The sequence below is a fragment of the Pogona vitticeps genome, chromosome 3 (assembly GCF_051106095.1).
Source record: "Pogona vitticeps strain Pit_001003342236 chromosome 3, PviZW2.1, whole genome shotgun sequence".
Taxonomy (NCBI): Eukaryota; Metazoa; Chordata; class Lepidosauria; order Squamata; family Agamidae; genus Pogona; species Pogona vitticeps.
In genome coordinates, this window is record NC_135785.1 from 100,235,922 (window position 1) to 100,256,174 (window position 20,253).

The window sequence follows — 20,253 nt, forward strand, 5'->3', positions numbered from 1 at the left end:
CATTTCAATGGGGGGGGAATTCACCAAAAATTAACAAAGACTCAGAACAAAGCCAAATTAAGTTTGCAAAGGTTTTACAAGGTGCACTAACGATCCCAAGCATTTAAAACAGTTTTTGAACATTTTAAGACACTATAAAAATAGCGAAAACGGACATCACAAAACCATTGGAATGCATTGAATAGGCTTCAATGCATTCCAATGGGGAAACATTGTTTGCTTAGCGATGTTTCCTGTGGCGATTTTCGCTTAAGGACGGTAATCCGTTCCCATTGAAACGGATTAACCGGTTTTCAATGCATTCCTATGGGAAATGGTGTTTCGCTTAGCGATGTTTTCCCATAGCGATGTTTTTTTGGGAACCAATTAACATCGTTAAGCGAGGCACCACTGTACCTTGCTTGCTGGGGGCGGGACAATGTGTAGCCTGCATATTTAAATTGTGAACCACCCAGAGAGTGCTTTAAGTGCTAGGGGGTAGAATATAAGCAGCACACTTTGATTAGCTTTGCCTGGGAATGCTTTGTGTTTCTGAATGGATATATCTAGCACTCAAGTATACAGTCAAGTATGTCCAGCAAAAGCAGCTGTTTTGTTGAGTTGGTTATTGTACAGTCTCTAACAGCAATTATAAAATCGTGATTATGCTTTAAAAACATAGCTATTAACAGATAACTGGAAAGGTACCTAGTGCTCTTAAATTGCATTTTGCCTAAGTTAACATGGTAGTTTTTTCCTATGGATGATGAAGACGTCTTGTACCTCGTAAAAAATTGTGTTAATAGAATAGGAATATTGGACTGTATAAGAAATAGTAGTTTTCAGTCTTAAGGCTTATTGTACAAATTTTAAATTTCCTTCTGAACTTATTGGTTTGGATCCTAATGTAAGAATGCAGTTAGGTGGCTGCAAGGGTGTGTGTCTGGTTGAACAAGAAAGGATGGCATTAGTGGAAGTGATCTCTTTTAAAGCGACCCTTCTGACTGCCTGGGAATAACTCCAGCCTGACTGTAAAAGGCAGAAGCCCAAAAGGGACATACTGGGGTCAGGCTGGAGTGCATTTCCCTGTGCATCATGCAATCTCTGTGGAAAAGATCTCACTGGACTGCATCACTAGTGGTTCAGTTGCTGTCTGATGATCAAACTCTACGTTAACATCGGGATGGCCATAGAAGGAAAGTTTCCCGGTGCTGCTTCTATCACCCCTTGTAGTCACCTGCATCCCTCAAACATTATATGGAGGTTCGGGGTCCCCATGGACAATGCACTTTTAGGTGCTTCGTACTCTTTATATACACTGTAAAAGAAATGGACTGCTTAATTGCCCAGTGTTCTCATTTTATCTACATTCTATCTTTCTACAGGGGCCCCAGATGGGCTTACAAAGTGGTTAGAAACAGATACATCTAAAATACAATAAGTTTCAATACGAAACTCTGTTAAACATGTAATGATATTAAAGCAACCACTGAATTAAAACATTTCAGATAAATTTAAAAGTATAGTAGAGTTACCATATTTTTCCATATATAAGACTATACTTTTGTCTAAAATCTTTAAACTAAAACTTGAGGGTCGCCTTATACACGGAAGTAAGCTGAGGAGGAAAAAAGTGGAGGGGAAAGCAGGGATCAAAGTGATCCTGCAGGGCTTTGATCCCTGCTTTCCCCTCCACTTGCTAAGCCTTAGCAAAAGGAAAGTAGGGATCAAAGTGCTGCAGGATAGCTTTGATCCCTGTTTTCCCCTCTGCTAAGTCCAATGGGGCTTAGCAAAAGGAGGGGGGAAGGATCAAAGCAATCCCGTGGCTGTATAAGGGGGAAAGAGATCAAAATGATTGTGCGGTCGTGGAATTGCTTTGATCCATTTCCCCCTCCTTTTGCTAAGTCACGTGGGGCTTAGCACAAAGCGAGAAAGCAGGGATCAAAGCCATCCTGCAACACTTTGGTCCTTTTTTACCTTACATTTTCTAAGCCCCACTTAGATTTCTTAATTTTGGGTTAGAAAAGTAGGGGGTGTCTTATACATGGGGGTGTCTTATATACAGAAAAATTACTTGGCTCTGGAGACAAGGAAGTACACGGAAGATAGATTTTGTGTCCTTCCCTTAGCAGTCTCGCACCATCAGTTATTTTGGGCAACTCTCCACCCCTCTGCAGTTCCTTCCCTCCACCCTCATACATTGTTTATGACCTGTATTAGTATTCCAATATTCTTGCCTTTTCTCCAATCAGCATGGTAAAATAAAAACAAACTGAATTGCTAAATAGAAATATTTCCTGTATTTTGTTTACATTACTTAGTACCTTAAATAGACTTAATTGCTAGTTAGAAGATAAATTGAAAAAAGCAGAAAACTTTCCATTAATCTTCGTCAGGAATTTTTAATTTTAGAATAATCTAAGTAAAATAATGCATCTAGGATATTAAATTATCTATTTTTAAGATGCAGCCTGTTTTTACTTTTCCTGAGAAGTGATTAAGTCTGCAATTAATTTATCAAGGAGTAAGTTTTTTTTTTAAATTAGTGGTATGGAAATGCATTCTGGTAACTCCCACTGAACATAGTGGGACTTACTTTTAGGAAATATGTGTAGCATTGAACTGAGAAGGCCTGACCATATGCTTTTCTGAATTAGTAAGCCTGTGCTTAAGAAATGGGAATAAAAATAAACATTCTAGTATGACTTGTAGTGTGATATTACTTGGTGTTGAGACCATGATGGGAAAGTGTGCAGGCAAGAGGAGAAGGGGATGACAGGATGAGATGGTTGGACAGTGTCACCGAAGCTACCAACGTGAATTTGACCCAACTCCGGGAGGCAGTGGAAGACAAGAGGGCCTGGCGTGCTCTGGTGCATGGGGTCACGAAGAGTCGGACATGACTAAACAACAAATTACTTGGTGTGCTAGTGTCAATTAGTTAAGATCATCACGGTGAGATTATGGTCTCACTAGCAGTTCAGTTTGTTGCAGTGGATGCTTACATGGTTGATTTTAGAAATGCATGTGCATCCTTGAAGTAACAAGTCAAGGATGCTGTTAAGTTAATACTGAAGGGGATGGAGGAAGGATACAGTGGTGCCCCGTATAGCGACGTTAATCCGTTCCAGGATTAACGTCGCTATACGGAAACATCGTAAAGCGAAATTAAAAAGCCCACTGAAACGCATTAAAACCCGGTTAATGCGTTCCAATGGACTAAAAACTGGCAGGGACAGGGTGGGTGGGGGATCCCGAAGGCTTCCAGGCAAAAGCCTGGAAGCCTTCGGGACCCCTCCACCCTGTCCCCGCCGCCCCGCGCTGCCGAGCCCAGGATGCCTGACAGGCATCGGGTCTCCCCACCTTCCCCCCGCGGCTTGGATCCGGCTTGGATCCGACCAGCGGGGGCTACCCCGGGCATGGCTGGATTCTCGGGAGTCCAGCCATGACAGGGCTAGCCCCCGCGGGTCCGATCCAAGCCGCGGGGGGAGAGTGGGAGAGCGGGGGGATCCGGATGCCTTTCAGGCATCCCAGGCTCGGATCCCACCCGCCGCCGGTTACCCAAGGCTGGGTAACCGGCGGCGGGTGGGATCCAAACCCAGGATGCCTGACAGGCATCCCATCTCCCCACCTTCCCCCCGCGGCTTGGATCCGGCTTGGATCCGACCAGCGGGGGCTAGCCCTGCCATGGCTGGACTCCCAAGAGTCCAGCCATGGCAGGGCTAGCCCCCGCGGGTCCAATCCAAGCCGCGGGGGGAGGGTGGGAGAGCGGGGGGATCCAGATGCCTTTCAGGCATCCCGGGCTTGGATCCCACCCGCCGCCGGTTACCCAAGGCTGGATAACCGGCGGCGGGTGGGATCCGAGCCCAGGATGCCTGACAGGCATCCGATCTCCCCACCCTCCCCCCGCGGCTTGGATCGGACCCGCGGGGGCTAGCCTTGCCATGGCTGGACTCTAGGGAGTCCAGCCATGGGAGGGCTAGCCCCCATGGGTCCGATCCAAGCCGCGGGGGGAGAGTGGGAGAGCGGGGGGATCCGGATGCCTTTCAGGCATCCCGGGCTCAGATCCCACCCGCCGCCGGCTACCCAAGGCTGGGTAACCAGCGGCGGGTGGGATCCGAGCCCAGGATGCGTGACAGGCATCGGATCCCACCACCCTCCCCCCGCGGTGGCCTCAGAAGGACCCTTCCGAAGGGTCCTTCGAAGGCCACTGCAGGCATTTTCCCCCAGCTGAGTGGCAGGAGCGCTCCTTTGGAGGCTCCCGCCGCTCAGCTGGGGGAAAATGGTGCCTATGGGGAAAACATCACAAAGCGATTTTTCCCCATAGGCACCTTCGTTATACGATCGCAAAAGCGATGGCATTTTTGCCATCGCTATGCGAATTCGTCGTTAAATGGGGCACTCGTTATACGAGGCACCACTGTATTTGTCTGTAAATTAAGACATGGCTGCTGTATACAGAAAGGTTCTGTCTGTCACAGTCCGTTTTACAGAGATGGTTATTCAGGTATTATCAGGTAGGAATTAAGGCTTTAGGTGATCTAAAGCAGAGTCAAAAAATAGCACAAAGCAATACTTGCAATCAAAGACCTTTTCAATATTTCTGCATTGTATCAAATAAACAAATTGCACGAAAGGAGAGAAACACCAAATACCATAGTGGGGATGGTGGTGGGTGGGAATGGGAAAGACAATTATGTGATACTTAAGAACTAACATACTTCTTGACATGTTGCATAGGAAACCACAAGTGTAAAGACAGAAATAACTGATTCTGTCTTGAAGCTTATTTTCTCTGATGGTTAATAGTCAGCCAACTGATTAGTTTCTAAAAATATAATTATTAATTCTGTCAGTTTTTTAAGATCAGTTTTGAAGAAAAAATCATCTTGTAAAACATGATTGCAAACTATTGGATTCTTGGTTGTTGTCCAACAAATGAAACTTTTATATATTCTGTACACTTTTTATATTTCTCAGGTTTGAATTATTAACAGGTAATTCAAAACAAATATCAGGAAGATCACATGCCTTGTTATGATGGAAAGTGGAGAACTACACTCTTAGGGGAACAACAAGAACTAAGGGTTGCTATAGTCTTCAAAATGCCAGTTAAAGTAAATAGCACACCTGCCTACAGAGGAAAAGTTTTTGTTTTTTTTTTGGATTTTTTGTCCTAAAGTATGCAGTGGCCGTGCTGACTGAGGTAGTTTGGGAGTTAATAGTTCAAAAAACTGATTTTTCCTTCCTTGCGAATACTTATACATAATAATTCCTGATTTAATGTTGGGGCAATGGGGCTCCAAAGTTTCATAACACAATGACCTGGTTAAATAGTTCTACATCTTGTCGATGGTAGTAATTAGCTGTGGGGTAATATGTTTGTTGAAAGTATCAGTCTCTAGAGATGAAATACAATGGCTAGAGATACATAAAATGTTCAGTGGAGAAAATAGTTTGTCTGCAATTAAAATTGATTCAGTAGTAACCTTGGTCTCTTATAGTTTTATTTGTATTTTTAGTAATTGTAATGATAATCCCAGTATATTTTACTAAGCTACCCTCCCTGATAAGAGGCTGTTACTCATTTCTTGGACAATAAAAATCAGGTGATGCATTTATTGAACCACTAAGGAAATAAAAAAAAAACCACACACATAAAGCACAGTGATCTGTCAATGATAATTCATCATCTTCAGGCTGTGCACCAACTTCTAGAAGGTGGTTCCAAAATTATTATATGTTTTTATTTCTATGCTTTAATATATAATTTATATCAATGTATAATTTTGGAACCATCTGCAAGATGGATTATCATCAAAAGCTCTCTGTTTTTTGTTTGCTTTTGTTTTATTTCTTTAGTGGTCCAATAATGATACAACCTGTTCCTGCATTTGTATTACTTTGGGGACCACACTGCCTTTTCCTGTTTTTCCCCTGAATCATTTCTTGGAGTAACAATTGATAACAGTGCAGTCAACAGAAAAAAGCAATATATATCGCCTTCTGTCATTTGAGAAACGTTAATATTGTCAACCAGTTATGAGAATTTATGCCCTTAGTTAACATCCAACTTGATCTTTTAAAGGCAGCATTTTCAGAATTCAGATCTGACTGGGACTGAATTAAGTTTATTTCAATTTCAGCAAGGCAATTTAAGAGCAAGCACAGGAAACAATTTGCATTACATTGAACAATTGGTAGCTGGTTACTTACAGGAGTAGAAGGTGTATGGCTCAAAAAGATTGGTTTTGTTCATTTTTTCTCATCTATTTCTTGGACCTCTAAGAAGAAATGCTTATTTCAAATGCAGTTTACTCTATGCTCTGTAGCCATCTTGGTTCTAGTGCATTCAATTATTCAAGGCCAATGTGACAAAAAATCTCTGGGTCCTACTAGTGCCTTGTGGGCTGTCACCTGGCAGTCGAAAGACCAGCTGCAGTTATCCAGTGCTGGAACATTCTCTCCTCATAATTAAGCTTGCAGTGCAGACACAAGAAGAAATTATATTTGGCCTCATTACAGATACTAAAGTTTATTTTTGTGGTGGTTGCTTCCTTTCTTTGTCTCTCGAGAACAAATGATTGTGGAATGGCCAATGGGCAATTATTAATATTTCCCATTACAACATTAATATGCATAGAACAGGAAGCACTACTGTAGATACAGAAGTATGTTACAAATTGTAGCCTTTACATGCTTTCCTCTTTCAGCATTTCACTTTGAAGTAAAACTCAGTATAGTGTTGAAAGTGGGTAACACAAGTTATAGTTTATCTCATGTCCATGTCCTAAATGTTTCATTACTGTGGAAGTAGAGTCCCTTTGATTTCATTGAAATTTGCATTCAATTCTGTGAATTTAAGACTGTAGCCTATGAAAAAATTGAGTGATCAGCCAAGAAGTGATATAGGTACTGTATTCCACACCACTAAATCCCTTGCAGATATCGTGAATTATAGTAGATCTAAATATAAACTACTGGTTATCTAGTGTGGTGTAGTGGATAGAGTGATGGACTGGGACTCTGGAGAACAAGGTTGAAATTCTTGCTCAGCCATAGAAACTGACTGGGGGAAGTGGAACTAGTAAAACCACTCCTTAAGTATCTCACTTACCTTGAAAGCCCTGTTAGGGTCGCTATAAGTCGGTCCAAGTATAAACTTGGACTTACATTTTTTTATTTTTTAGCCAGTTATTGTGAACAGGTTAGGTGGATAATTAAACTATTTAATACCCACTGTTATCAGCATTTTTGAATGGAAGTATTAACACCAAAACAAGGTTAATAGATCATACATTCTTGCAGTATAGGGTTTTAACACTTGAGTTAATGACTTTTTCATTTTGAATTACAGTACTTATTTAACAACACATACAAGTTTTTTTAAAAAGCCAGATTATACTTCAAGGGATGCTTTCAACCCTGAAGACTATTTCATATGGATTTTAAACATTGTGGTAGCTTTAGTCAGTACAGTACTGCATTTGGGATAAGCCGGTCACCTGATTGCTGAGTGTGGGTAGAAATTGCTACCTCCTTAGTCCCTGATGCTCTAGGATAGAAGAGCTGCAACAAATGCTGTGTCGTGGACTCTGGGTTTCATCTTTTCCTTCATACATTTCCTTAACATGCACCTAACGTAATTCCCCAGATGTGAGGCAGTATCGATGGTGGCTGGAGTGTGGGGATGACACTGTTTCTCTGTTGAGGCAGAGATGGTTGAACTCTGCTTGTATAATAGTTTGCATCTCTTCATTAAACGACATGACTTTTTCATGTGACCTACATTTCATGGTTGCAAATGTAGGTCATAATGGGCACTACAGTATGCATTTTGGTAGTAGAGTGATTTTACGATTTCATTGTTACTTTAAGCTACGTAACCTCTGGCCTTCTTTTATATTTATATTTTTATTCAAACAATTTTAATTTGTAATAAAAGGAAGATACTGTATATGTCAGTGTAACAACAGTATTTTATAGTGATGCTCTTTGTATTTTCTGAACTATAAATGTGTTTTTGTAGCTGATTCCTGTATACCTGCTACAGGAAACACTGATAAGGATGTATGGTGCTTTAGATCAGAGGTCCCGGTGCAGGTCTGTGACCTGAGGCGGGCCGAGGCACAGAGAGAGATTTTCCTCCCGCACGCACTCCCCCCCATGGCCCGTTTGACCTGTGCATGCATGTGCCCGCACAAGCACTGCACCTCCCTTTGCTCATGCGCACAAGTGCGTGGCCCGCTTCCCTCAGCCAGTCCACAGGGCTGAAAAGCTTGGGGCCCGCTGCATTAGATGACCCACTTCTAGTTCAAAGGTTCCTTGCAACTTTTAGTAAATTGAAATTAATGATAAACGTTTGTTGCACTAAAGAGTTAGCATTTATTTCTTAGGTTTTTTATTTGGTTTCTATACTACACCATAAATGAATACACACTACTCTGGGTGGTTTACAGCAGGGATCCCCAACTCCCGCTCTGCGTCCTGGTGCCGGTCCGTGGCCTTGGCTGGACTGGGCCGTGGACACAGGTCTCCCGCCCCACCCGCACCTCCCCCTGCACAGCCCCTTTGTGCATGCGTGCAAGTGCGCACCCCCCATGCATGTGCACATTTCACAGTGCTTTTTTTTTTTACATTTAAAGCCCTAAATGTCTTGGGCCCTGGATACCTGAAAGACCGCCTCCTCCGTATGAATCTACCAGGCAACTGACATCTAGCCAGAAGAAAGAGCCCAGTCCCTCAGTGAGGTGAGAGGGATGGCCTGTAGGTGGAGGGCCTTTTCAGCAGCTGCCCCCGGTCTTTGGAATGCCCTCCCAAATGACATTCAACTGGGGCCGAAGTTACTGACATTTCAGCACCAGATTAAAACCTTGTTGCCAAAGTTTTTAATTGAAGTTTTTTAACTGAAGGTTTTTAATTTTAACTGATAGAATTATGGATCTAGATTGTTTTTGTAGATTGTTTTTGTTTTCTTTTTGGTTTTGTAGATAAGGAACCAATGAAGGTGCACCAAGACTAGGGAAATCTGATGAAATTTGCTAGTCCCAGAAATGAGTCTGGCTGACACATTTTGGACCTGCTGAAGTTTCTCTACTGTTCTCAAGAGGAGAGAGTGTTGCATTAGTATATTTTTAGATGACCAATGTGTGAACCATTGTTATTAGATATTTCCTGCTCAGGTAGGGGCACAACTGGGAAATCATCCGAAGTTGATAAAAGACTCTCTTGGTTATAGGCAGTGTTTAAACCTCCATAGAGAGGCTCAGGTCCAGGAATACCCCCAAACTGTGGATCCCATCTTTCAGACAGAGTGTAACTCCATCCAGGCCAGGTAAATTTTCCTCTTAACTGGTCTGATGACCCTCCTAAGAGCAACATCTCTCTCATATCTGGATTCAGTTTCAATTTATTGGTTTTTGTCCAGTCCATTATCAACCCCAGGCAGTGCTCAAGGACCTGAATACAGTGGTGCCTCGCATAACGATGTTAATTGGTTCCAGAAAAAAAAACGTTATGTGAAAACATCGTTATGGGAAGCACCATTTCCCATAGAAATGCATTGAAAACCGGTTAATCCGTTCCAACTGGAACGGATTATCGGGTTTTTTCCCTCCCCCCCGCGGCTTGGATCTGACCCATGGCGGATACCTCCCTGGAAGTCCGGGAACGACCTGGGTAAGCAGCGCTGGGAGGCTTCAAGCTTCCCGATCCACCCCCCAGCCTGTCCCCGCCGCTTAAAGCCTCCTTGCGCCGCCTACCTAGCCCGTTCTCGGACACCTAGGTGTCCGAGAACGGGCGGGGTAGGCGGCGGGGAAGGCTACTGGCATCGGGGACAGGCTGGGGGGTGGACCGGGAAGCTTGAAGCCTCTCCGCGCCGCCTACCCCCGCCGTTCCCGGACTTCTGGAAGTCCGGGAACAGCCTGGGTAAGCAGCGCGGAGAGGCTTCAAGCTTCCCGGTCCACCCCCCCAGCCTGTCCCTGGAGCTCGGAAGGGAATTGTCGGCAGGGGACGGTGGCTTTGGGGTCCTTCCGAGGCCACAGCCCACTGCCGACATTTTCCCCCAGCTGAGCAGCGAGGCTTCAAAGCTCCCGCCGCTCAGCTGGGGGAAAATGGTGCCTATGGGGAAAAATCGCAAAGCGATTTTTCCCCATAGGCAAGATCGTTGTGCGATCGCAAAAACGATGGCAACAAAGCCATCGTTATGCGATTTTTTCGTTATACGGGGCACTCATTAAGCGAGGCACCACTGTACCATCATCTGCAGATGAAGCAAAAGAGGTAGAGCTGTGTGTCATCAATGTACTGGTGACAGTGAACTCCAAATCTCTGAAGACTTCTAGCAGCTTCATACAGATGATAAAAGGCATTGGGGAAATAATCAACTCTTGTGGAATGCCATAATGGAGGTTTCAAGGGGTTGGTACAAGATCCCCCAGCTGTACCCAACTGGGATTGGCCATCAAGGAAGGACCAGAATCAGTGAAGAGCAGAGTCCCCAATCCTGAAACTTGAGAATGAAAGCTGATTTTGAGGTTATTATGTAGCAGAGTTTTAATTCTTGATCAGCCTTGATTGAGCAATCCAAGCTACTTTCAGAAATGAGTTTCTTTTGTTAGATTTGTCCTATGTATACCTCTGATCGACACTATGCAGGTGTTTGCTAACATCTGTTTCATGCCCTAAGTCACATAAGCACATGCAATTTTGCAAGTATAGGAAACCTTTTACTAAAGTTGGAATTAAACACAGTAAAATGAAATCTTCAACTGAATATTAACATAATCCTAGTATTTATGAGATAAACATTTTCTGGGGTATTTATTCTCAGGGCTGAACTTTTAAACTGTCTTTGAAAAATCCTTAGAAATGTTTGCCAGACACTGACTGTACCTTATCTTTTGAGTTTTATGGAAATTAATTCCATATTTATATAGGGGTAAATGGTTTAGGCATCTAGCTGTGGAGATAGAAGTTGAGAGTTCAACTCCTCTCTGTGCCTCCTGCAAGTAGAGCCAGTCTGTGTGGCCTTGGGCAAGATGCACAGTTCCAGGATTCCCCCCAGAAGAAGGGAATAGTAAACTACTTTTGAGTGTCCTCTGCCTGAAAAACCATGAAAGGGGTTGCCATATGTCAGAATTGACTTGACGGTACATTATTAATACATTTAAATTGTAATGCGTGAATGTCAACAGTATGAATCAGTTCACATGGCCAATTTCTTAAAGTATTTTCAGGATTAGGAATTCCTATTTTATAAAATTGTTGAAAAGTAAGGTTGTAGGGCTGCTGATTTTGCTTCAAATAAAGAATTTTACATTTTTTCAAATGGAACAGTAAACCTGCTCAATGTGTTGTTGGCATTCAGTTAATGAAAAGGTCTGTCATCCACTGGAGTTCTTAACTGTGTGAATGAACTATGACTGTTGCTGCAGAATTTTTACAGATAGTAGATATCTTCTTGAGTGAGCAGCTGCCTGTGTTAAGCAATGACTCTTAAAGAAGTAGCAGTGCTTGCTTAACAAAAGTGCTAGGGCTAGGTATTAAGAAAGTGAAAGCTAATTTTGAGGTTACATATAGAGAACTCAGAAAACCGTTGAAATGATCCCTGCTTATGAAAACTTTCTGTTGGTTACACACACAACTGCAGACCACCTCTGAAGGAGTTGCAGCTATGAGGCATTTAGACGAAACCAGCTCCCATATATGTATAAAAGGGAATCTTTTTGAAAGCGTTCCCTTTTCCCATCCATCCCAAAATAATGTAATTGCAGTAACGTTGCATTTGGCTGATACATTTGGTCTCTTGCTGACATGTTGATTCCTATGTAAGCAAATTCCAGCCATTGTGAGTGCATTCTAGTTGTTTCCATATTCACCTAGCTATGCTTTATGAGCATAAAACTAGTTTTTGTATATACAGTGTAACTTCCTATAAACATGTGTATGGTGCTAGTGACATTTTTTTCTTTCCCTTTTCCTCTTTTTTTTTTTAGGGTGAAGGAGTGTTATAAGACTGTATCTCATGGATGGACTATAGCTCATGGAAGATAAAAACCATATCAGAACATCCTTGGGTTCCAGGTTACCAAAGTATGGAACGAAACCTGCTGGGAATATTCTGCAGACCGTTCCAAATGGAACAGCTCTTAATTTATCAGGGAATACTCAGAGCATTGACAAAAATTTCAGCAAGCACAATGGCGCTGTTACTATGTCTTCCTTCTCTTTTAACTGGCGAAAATCAAGTAAATGCCAACTGGGAGATCAGATCAGTAGTGAATCTAGCACTTGTCACAATTCCAGTGAAAGATTGACTGATTCTGAAAAGTGCCCTCAGTCTGAAGGAGCTGTTGGTAAAGACGTGCTAAGGGTGGGTTCAAATAGCGCCTTTTCAAAAAGTACAAAACAAAGCAACATGTTTGTTCCACCTACAGAAGAATTAAACCAAAAGTCTCTGCCCGGGCTGTCTAGTTCAACTAAGTTTACCAAAAGCAATTTATTAGGTAGAACTTCTTATTCTGGTCTTAATGTTCCCAAATCACACTTGAATGGAATTTGTGGGAGCCGGTCAACTATAGGCTTGCAGAGGAGTAGAGGAAATGCTACTGCTACCCGGAGCAGCTCAGGGGAGAATCTAGCAAAATCAACAGAAAGTATAAAATCTTGTGAAAAAATGGTTAGGTCGCAAAGCTTTTCACATTCCATTCAAAGCTCTCTCTTGCCCCCTGCATCCCTAACCAGGTCACACTCTTTTAACAGAGCTGTAGATCTTACAAGGCCTTATCAAAATCAACATCTCGCTATTAGAACATCTCAAAGATCAAATCTGTTGTCAAGAAGTGCACGGCAGATGGATATGCCCAATGGTAATGAACCTTTAAGATACGGATTTGCTAGAACATATGCTGCTTTACCACCCTCTGGTTTAAAGAAACATACACTGTCAAATGGTTCTGGGGATGCAACTTCTCTGAGATTTAGAACAGGCCGTCCTTCATTATTGAAGCCTAGCAGCCAGCAATTTTGTAGAAAAATCCCTGTAGATGGAAGCATAGGCAAAGAGACTGGAAACTGCATAGTAGAAGACTCCGCATCAACAAATTTTAATGGGAGTAATCATGGGAAAGGTACACAAGAGAACGAAAGAACAAAAGATGGTGAAACTGTACACAACGTTGTAGAAAGTAGCTGTAAAATCTGCATGGATGGTGATGTAGATGAAATATCTATATCCTCCTTGTCATCCTCTGAGAAGAATGATCTGAGTGAAGACTTTAGTGATGATTTCATAGATCTAGAAGATCCCAAGAGAACAGTAAAAATCCAAGAAGAGGACATTTCTGTTCAAGATCTTGAGCATGAAAATGGAATATCTCTAAATCGAGTTTCATCTCTCAAGGAAAGTGAAAAATCCAACTGTAATGCTGATGAGTGGCTGGATATACATATGTCTGGTAAATATGCCTAGTTCCCTTTTTCTTTAGATAAGAGCAAAGACTTCTGTTATATTGCCACAATTCTTGTGTTAACTAATAGGATTCTGGCTGCTATTGACTATGCCAGTGGCATAAATCACTTGGTGTAAATCTTAGTGAAATGTTGCAATCCTTTTTCCTAAAAGCATAGTGCTCAGGTGCTGATGATTGTCGTATTGAAAAACATGTCAGTATAAAATCAGTGGTCAAATAGTTGGGATAATGTACCCAAAGTTATACTTTTGAAGTCACACTGAATCTAACATGAGTTAAATATATGCTTCATTTGCACCCATGGAAGTCAACAGTGCTTATAGCTGCTCTTCACATATGGAAGAGGCAAGGTTTTATTCCCTAAGGTTGTGAAGTTCCCCACTAAAAAGAATCACACATAAGCTACCATCATTCGAAGTGAACTACAGTGGTGCCTCGCTTAGCGATGTTAATTGGTGCAGCAAAAATCGCTGCTAACCGAAAACATCGCTAAGTGATTTTAAAAAGCCCATAGGAATGCATTCTTTTTCTTTTCTTTTTCTTTTTTCTTTTTTTTCTTTTCTTTTTTCCCTTTACTTCAGCCAGCTATTCAAGTATGTAGCCCTTCATATGGAGAAGTGAAAAGTCTCCTTTTGAAACAACATAACAATTTTTTGATGTGAAAAGTTTATTTGGATAAAGGGGGAAACAGAATAAACAACAAGAAGCAAAGATAGCAGTCACACAGAGTTCAATATAAAATCAATAAAAGGCAGTCTAATGTAGCTAGTTACATATTATTCACTTGCATAGTGTATTGAGTTTCAGGGAATCTGCAGAATTCATTCTTGAGAGAATGGTCTGAGGGAGCATGTTAGAAACTATGAGTAAGTAAATTCTCACTTTAATGTGAATTATAAGTTCAAAATAAGCAAGTCTCTTAGGGGGAACTAATTGTTTTGCCCAGACAAGTGAATGATTTCTGATATCATTGCTAGCTAGCCAATCAAAAAAAAAAATCACAAAAACAAGACCACCTTTGCACTGATCCTAAAATGCTTTCTCAAAAGAACTGGAGCAAAGTAAGAACTGGATAGAAAGATGAGGTAATAATTTTGGTGCATATTGGGAAACAAAGAGAAGAGATAATCCTATCCAAGGATCCTAGCACAGGACCAACATACCAGGCTCTTGTTCCAGTGCTTTAGTATGGACTATGACTTGAAATATTATACTACTATAAATCTTAAGTGATGTTTTGTTTTTTTATGGAATTGTTTATTTTAGTGGAATGGAAGATTTCCTAAGCGAGTAGTTCTTGAAGCAATATATAAATACTTGAAGAAATAAATAAGAGTATGAATATATGTTGATTTTTTGCTTTTTAATTTTTTTTTAATGTTGCAGAGGACAATAGCGAAAGTGCAAAGCATCCTGCTCGGAGCAATGTGATTTCCTCTGACATGGACTATCGAGCTGGCTCCTCTTTTGAGCTTTCTCCTTCTGATAGCTCTGATGGGACTTATATGTGGGATGAAGAAGGATTGGAGCCCATTGGAAATGTCCATCCATGTGGAAGTTATGAGTCTTCGGAAATGAATAGTATAGTAAGTATGGTTTGTTTGTATTAATTCTTTGTATTGTGTTTGCAGTTCATGAAAAGGGGCAGAGAGAATAAAGAAATGAAACTAGAACATGTGAGATAATGGTATTGTAACCCCCTGATGCTTCTGTAAAGCTGGAACAACACTACCAGTTGTGAGCATGTGCCAAATAAAGTATGACTACTTGGTTTTTTAAATTGTTAATAATTTTAGAAGTTAATAATTTAGCACTGCAGGTTTCAGTAAGTTACATTATGAGGTAATGTGTAAAATGGTTGGTTAATGTGTAAAATGTTTTTATTTGAACTTAAGATTAGAGATCAGAATAGTTTCTGTTTTCTGCTTATAAAAATATTCTGTACCTATAGTTGTTTTGAATAACTTACTATAAGTACTTAAAAATATAAGATGTGACCGTTTTATATTTGTGGTGGTTATATTATCTATTGTGGCTCAGTAGCACCATGTTTTTTTTTTCTCTTTGCATACCTAGTTGCTCAACTAACAGGTCAAGAGGCTGGTTACTTGGAGCATGACTAACTTGCAAGGCATAGCCAGAAGGAGGTGGATGAAGATACAAAAAGTGCCTAGAAACTGTCCATTTCATTTGATGGCTAAAATTCTGTTGGCATAAATTTATGCTGTCCAAGTTGGAAGAGCTCATCATATGGCAATGGATAAATTACATTATATTAAATTGAAAATGTTCTATTTCCTCCCCCACACCCCCGCAGATTCTGAGGCTTGCTCAGGGTCCCTCTTGCCTTTGGGAAGTTTTTGGAAAATTGCAGCAGTAGTTGTGCTGCTGGATCATGACTGCCAATGACGATGTGGCAGTGATTTTCCAATATTAAAGGCTTCCTTCCCCTGCCCCAAGGCTCCTAAAAAGCTTCCTAGAGGTGAAAAAGATTGCTAGTGAACCTCAGAACCTGAGGGGGGTAGGAAGTTTTTAGTTAGATTAAATTAAAAATGCCTACCAATTGGATTTCAGCCAATATGCTGTGATCTTCCTATAAAATGTGTGTCTGAAAGGGAATGCTGGGTATATTCTAAGATGCAGTCTATATACACAGTAATACACAGAAGGTCTGGCCAGTGCTATATGGGAACTAAGTATGTACAGTGGTGCCCCGCATAGCGACGATAATCCGTTCCAGGAAAATCGTCGCTATCCGGAATTGTCGCTATACGGAACGAAAAACCCCATAGGAACGCATTAAATCCCATTTAATGCGTTCCTATGGGGAAAAAACTCACCGCTATGCGGAAATCCTCCATCCAGCCACCATTTTTGCTGCCCGGTAAGCGAGGAAATGGCGCGAAAATGCCGTGGGCGGCCATTTTTTCCGGTGGCCATTTCGGAACCACCGATCAGCTGTTTTCTAAACATCACAATACGAAAATAGGTAAGCAAAATGCTTACCGATCATCGCAATGCGATTTTAAGCCATTAAAACCATCGCAATGCAATCGCTTTTGCGATCACAAAATTTACATTGCTATGCGGATTCGTCATCAAACGGGGCACTCGCTCTACGGGGCACCACTGTACTGTAAAGCATGGCTGTACATCCTCTGTAATCTGCGAGAATGGTGTGGCTGATGCCTGTGCAGAAAATGTTCTTGGACGTAAAGAGATTGAAAACCAAATGGACTAGAGTAAGAGGAACACAAACTGCAGAAAAGTATAAATGTAATGGCCTGTTGGATCAGAAACAATAAGTTTTGCAGATACTTATTGTACTTGTGAATTGAAAGAAGAACATAGCACAGTGGTTCCCAAACTTTTTCACTGGCCACAGTGTTGCCACTGTTGCGAACCCCGTGTCCCTTATTTATTATTCCCTCACAAAGGCTCGCTGGTGCGTTCCCTTTATGCTGCCACCCGTGGATTATCTGAATCCACAATATCATTAACATATGTCTGGACACTTGTCTTGCGAACAAACAAAACGTATTTATTGAAGTGAAACAGTATTTCAAACAGTATTAGAAATCTTTCAGCTGCCTAGAGTGGTCGCAAGACCAGATAGGCGGCATATAAGTAGAATGAATGAATGAATGAATGAATGAATGAATGAATGAATGAATAAATAAATAAATAAATAAATAAATAAATAAATAAATAAATAATCAAAGTTCATTGGCCTTAGCCTATCAGTTTCCTCATTACTTTGTTACTCTTTGTTTAGTTTCATAAACACATCACCAACCTATCTCTTTCTAGCCAGTTCTTTTTATCTCCTCATCAATTCCCTAACCAGTTCCTAGCTCATCCCTATCTCTTTGCTATCTTACTCCTATTTCTACCTGATTCCTCTCTGCTCCCTATCTGACTCCTCCTTCAGCCAAGCCTCATATATCAATTGACTCTGCCTCTCCAGCTCTCTCAGAGGCTCTTGCAAATAAGCTCTTGAGCGTGAGTGGCAGAAATGACAGGGCCAATCGCTACAGATACTTTGAGTTAGGGGGGATGGAGAGGGAAGGTGAAGCACCCCTGGCTGGGTTTGGTGGTGCCCCAGGGTGCTGCAGCACACAGTTTGGGAACTACTGATGTACCCTTTCTTAAGCAGAAATGGTTTTGAGAATTTCTGGGTGATTTTGTAAACAAGTTCAGATTTTTCTCTCTCTCCTTCATGATATAATTTTGTGGCTTGGTTCTCAGAGGTTTTCATTTTTATCATTGGTGTGTCTTGAGGAAGGTGCCTTGTAACCATATCTAAATGAAAAAAATTGGCTAATTCTTCCATACTGATGAAAAAGAATAGTGTTGCTTCAGTCAAAGGCTGGAGTACCGTATATGTAGATGACCATTCTCAGTGAGATCCAGAGCCTGAAGTCCTGTTGCTCAACATACTTAGTTGCAACTAGAGCTGGTCCATTGAATCAGTGGGATTTGGTTCTACTGATGCAGGAGGCTTAGTCTAGTTGCAGCTTAACTATGCTAAGCAAGAAAGTTTCAGCCAGAGTCTGCTTAGATGTCTGATTAGTATAGCTATCAAGTATTGATGAGTGTCAACAAATATTGTCAGGGAGATTGATTATAAGGCTTCAGACTTTCTTTTTTTATTTTTGGGCAACATCTCAGTCACAATGATAATAGGCTTATGTGATTCTTTTACAAAACAATATATGATGGACCGTCTTTAGATATCCTTGCAAATAATTGTGGTATCTAAAAAAAGTCTTCCTTTTGTGTACTCACTAATGATGAAATGAAGCTGAAATCCCTACTACCTGGGCATGCTGGCCAAACCTAGCTAAAATAGGTAACTGAAAAATTAAAGAACCTGAAAATAATAAATTAGCAATTGTAATGAAATACAGCACAGCAGATGAAATAACAAGTGAACAAAAGCCAGACCTAAAACAGGAAAGAGAGAGAGAGATTGAGCTCTATTGTTGCACATGGTGAAGACAAATCAAAATTGCATAGGTTTCAGCTGGAATCCGAACTACAGTCACACAGGTGACCAGATGATATCCAGAACTGACAATTTTGCTGATTCGGTGCAAAGACCAAAACACATCTTTCCCGTATATTTGCCTGCAAGAGGTCTGGTGGCAGTATGAAGCAGGCCTATGGGAACAGCCAGTACTTTATAGTGTCAGTCCTGCTTTCTGCTCAGTGTACACTTATGTCCAGATCAGAGACATTTTTTAAGAGGCTGTACTGATCTGGCTTACACATTAGGCTACCAATAGTATAAAATACTGTTATTTGCTGTGGTATTATCATTATTGTGACGGTGGCCATATAAAGTATAATCATTTTTATTTATTTATTTATTGTATTTATACCCCGCCTATCTAGTCATTTCGACCACTCTAGGCAGCTAATCATGTCCAATCTCAAGCACAACTCTTACCAAATTCTTATTGTGAGTGAAGGAGTGTCACACTGGGGTCCATAATGTTAGTTTTGATAATGTAAAGTAAATGACTTCCTGAATATTTGTAGTAAAGTTTGTGTTTTTCGCATTTAGTATTGGAATCCTGGTGTACCAAAAAAAGAGACAACTTTTAATCGCTTCCTGTATTTCCCTCTAAGTGGTTAGTTCTGATTTCTGTGGTTACAACTGCTACATAAGACAAGCAAGTATTTCCTCTTTTGTCAAGAGAGCTCTGGCAGAAAGTGGATGATCTTTAGTATTGTAGAAGAGCTGGGTGGTGGTACTTATCACAAAAACTGTTTAAAATATAAACAAAAATTGTCAGTGATGTGCAGTGTAGAGTTGGAAGTATAACTTGCTAGGCATTTTGATGCAGTGGATTTGGTTAAACCACAGGTGTAGTGAGGAAAGTGACTTTTAAAAGAATTTGTGGAGATGTCATATTAGTTTTTTGCAGCAAACGTAAAGCATTTGCTGGATACAGTCTGCTCACTGGATGTTTAAGTATATAAATGTAGTATCAGCAGGGAGTGAACACTGATGTCAGTGACAGCGTGACAGATGTGCTGTACCTAGACAGAATAAGCTCCAATTTTTCAGAGACAGATTCTGGATAAAGGTCATGCAGATTGAGGTTACTGATGGAGACAAGATCAACACCAGAGTAAGCGCAGGATCCTGGACATCTGTTGTTCCCCCTCCATGCCCTTTCACCCTTGGATTGTCAGTGGTGTTCTGGCATATATGATCTAGGGTGGTGTTTTAGTATGGCTTCTGTCAGTGATCCTGTTGTTGCTCCACAAATGCCAGATATTTTAATATCAACTTTATTTTTAACTAAACCACATCACATAGGTTTTTGGTGGATTTTAATTGCTGAGAGAAAACGGGGTATCTATATTTGGATGGTGAAAGTTGTGTATATTTTAACTTTTTTTTTGTAGTGTTTTCCAGTTTTACCTTGGGGAAGAGCACCTCATTTCGTTGCACCCACTTGTGAGCGCAATGACAAATAAATTTCTTATGTCTTATGTCTTATGTCTTAAATGGATTCCACATCACCCAAGGAAGCAATTGTATTGTAAGCAATCCTGGAGAATGTACAAAATTATATTCATATGGAGAGGGGAAAAAGGCCCCAGGAATAATTTTAGTTAGAATTAGAAAAATAGGTCTCTTGAGATATGCTATTTCTCATTTCCATATATTGCTGCTAAAAAGTATATGCCCCTGGAGACAAAAACTCCAGTTTATGCCGTTTGGGAACTGCAGAATTTTCAGAAAGTATCTGAACCTGAAAAATGTGGCAGTCTTTTCAGCATAACC

General features: G+C 41.0%; 1 protein-coding gene across 6 annotated transcripts in view; it reads left to right on the top strand.

The window, feature by feature from the left end:
• Nucleotides 1-20,253, top strand: part of CCSER2 (coiled-coil serine rich protein 2) — a 75,859-nt gene that overhangs the window by 3,530 nt on the left and 52,076 nt on the right. For all 6 annotated transcript variants that reach the window (XM_020802249.3, XM_020802246.3, XM_072995123.2 and 3 more), the window contains exons 2-3: nt 11,976-13,436; nt 14,838-15,037. In XM_020802249.3, the coding sequence (XP_020657908.3) occupies nt 12,023-13,436; nt 14,838-15,037 (1,614 nt within the window). In that variant the 5' untranslated portion in view covers nt 11,976-12,022. The remainder of the gene's footprint in view (nt 1-11,975; nt 13,437-14,837; nt 15,038-20,253) is intronic.